The 1,886-nt window shown below is 31.7% G+C and overlaps 1 protein-coding gene across 2 annotated transcripts in view; it reads left to right on the top strand.

Annotated features, from left to right (window-relative positions):
* The window catches only part of LOC106456971 (cysteine-rich DPF motif domain-containing protein 1-like), a 14,604-nt gene extending 13,083 nt beyond the window's left edge, over positions 1-1,521 (top strand). The window contains exon 5 of one of the 2 annotated variants that reach the window (XM_022382765.1): positions 1,154-1,521. Coding sequence is in view for 1 of the 2 variants with exons in the window: in XM_013916353.2 (XP_013771807.1) it covers positions 1,154-1,162 (9 nt within the window). In the remaining variant the exon portion in view is untranslated. The remainder of the gene's footprint in view (positions 1-1,153) is intronic. The other variant, XM_013916353.2, reaches the window with a different exon arrangement.
* Positions 1,522-1,886: the final 365 nt, after the last annotated feature.

Raw genomic sequence — 1,886 nt, 5'->3', positions numbered from 1 at the left:
GGAAAATGATCTATAGGAAATAGTACAGCTTATAAAATCAATGTAAGCCGGTAAAGTAATCACTGATTGGCATGTCCTTTAGCCAATCTAGAAATGTCACAAACCTACTGAAGGATGTGTAGATTGTATAGGAATTATTTTTGGCAGCAAAGAACAGGTTTATGTGTTTTAATATGGTGGCTTTCAAAATAGAGAGAAGAAAGGTTGCCCACCATTTGCAATAATTTCAAACATGCTATCCGTGTAGCTGTCAGCACAAGTCGGGTTCACTAGTAAATGCTGACCAATCTCTGATTCACCTTTTGGTGGTAGAACTTTTGTTTTACACGAGTGACATGGTCAATTCTTTAGTTTCACACTCTTAGTTCTTATGGATGTGGGTACATGTTGTTTAATTCTATCCTACAGTCTTTGTGAAGTGTGACCTACATTCGCAGTGGCACGAGAATTCAAAAATAACCATACTTTTCTGTGTGGTAGGTATCGGATCTTTGTGTGTGTTGCAGGCAACAACTTATGTGTGGAATAAGCACAGTAGGTGTTCACTGCAGGAAAACATTTAGTGATGGCTGTTTTCAGTTGTTTTTGAAATGAGCCGATGTTTCCATTTACGAACGTTATATTTTAAGATCTGTGCAAGAACTCAGCTAACAGATGTTTCCGTATATCAATGCTATCTTCAATTTTTACATATTTCTTTTGAATCAAAAGAATAGTGTATGAAATTTTGAATAGTTTAATTTAAATAATTACTGTGTTAAGCTGCATTAAATTGGTACTTATGTTATTTATTACTTAGTATTATTATTATTACTTCTACTTATATCTTTGAAAAAATGTTTTGAGTGATATTGTAAATTTGTAGGTATTCTTTGATAGATTGTTTAGGCAGATTATTCATGATGAGTAAACTGGAATGGACATTAACTACCTGTTGTAAAAAACAAAAGCGTAGAGGACAATGTTTTGAAAGTCTTCTGTCTTTTATCTGAAGATGGAATGCTTTCAAAACATCATCCTCTACACTTGTGTTTTATTACTAAAGCCAGTTGCCATCCATTCCAGTTTACTCATCATTTGCAGGTATTGTTGTCTTTGTACTAAACAAAGAAACATTTGATAGTTTGTATTTACTCTGATTTTTACCTCTCAGGATTTCTAGATAAAACACATTCAGTGGAATAAGAAGATGGCTGTAGTAAACATATCCAGAATTTGTGCAGGACACCCACTTGTCACAGTTTCACATGATTTGATTATTTTATACATGTTTCATGTAAACTTCATAATTTTCTATATACTCAGTGACAGAAAAGAGTGCAGTAATTCTTAAAATATTATAAAAAGCACAATATTGATGAACTTAACATTCAATAACTGCTGAAAATACACTGTGTATAATAATATCTATGGGGTTTTGTATCAGTTTTGAAACTGCATTCAGTAGCTGTTTTTATTTTCATTGAATAGTTAATGTACATAGTTTCTATAGTTATTGCAATAAATAACTTATTTCTGTAATTTCTGTGTGTTTCTTTACACTGAACAGTTAAGTGTAAAATTATGGTTACTACAGATGCAACCTGTCTGACATAGGTTACTCTAGAGACATTGTATTTCAAGGTTTCTATCCATGTAGTAGCCAAATGTCTGTCTGTCACATACTGTCTCCTGATCAGTTAATAATAGAAACATGTATATGTATATAAAATATCAAAATGCTTCTTTTCAAGAGTACATTACAGAAAAAATTATTCATTTTTTGCAATTCCTAAAATTTTATATCGTTATCAGTCTATGTACATGATGAATATGAGAAAAACTTAAAAACAAAAGTTTGTTTTCGTGAGGGAATTTCATGTAAAAAGGTAACTTCCTCATTTGAC

The sequence above is a fragment of the Limulus polyphemus genome, unplaced genomic scaffold (assembly GCF_000517525.1).
Source record: "Limulus polyphemus unplaced genomic scaffold, Limulus_polyphemus-2.1.2 Scaffold276, whole genome shotgun sequence".
Taxonomy (NCBI): domain Eukaryota; kingdom Metazoa; phylum Arthropoda; class Merostomata; order Xiphosura; family Limulidae; genus Limulus; species Limulus polyphemus.
The sequence above is the reverse complement of the archived record's forward strand: the minus strand, read 5'-3'. Positions and strand labels throughout refer to the sequence as shown.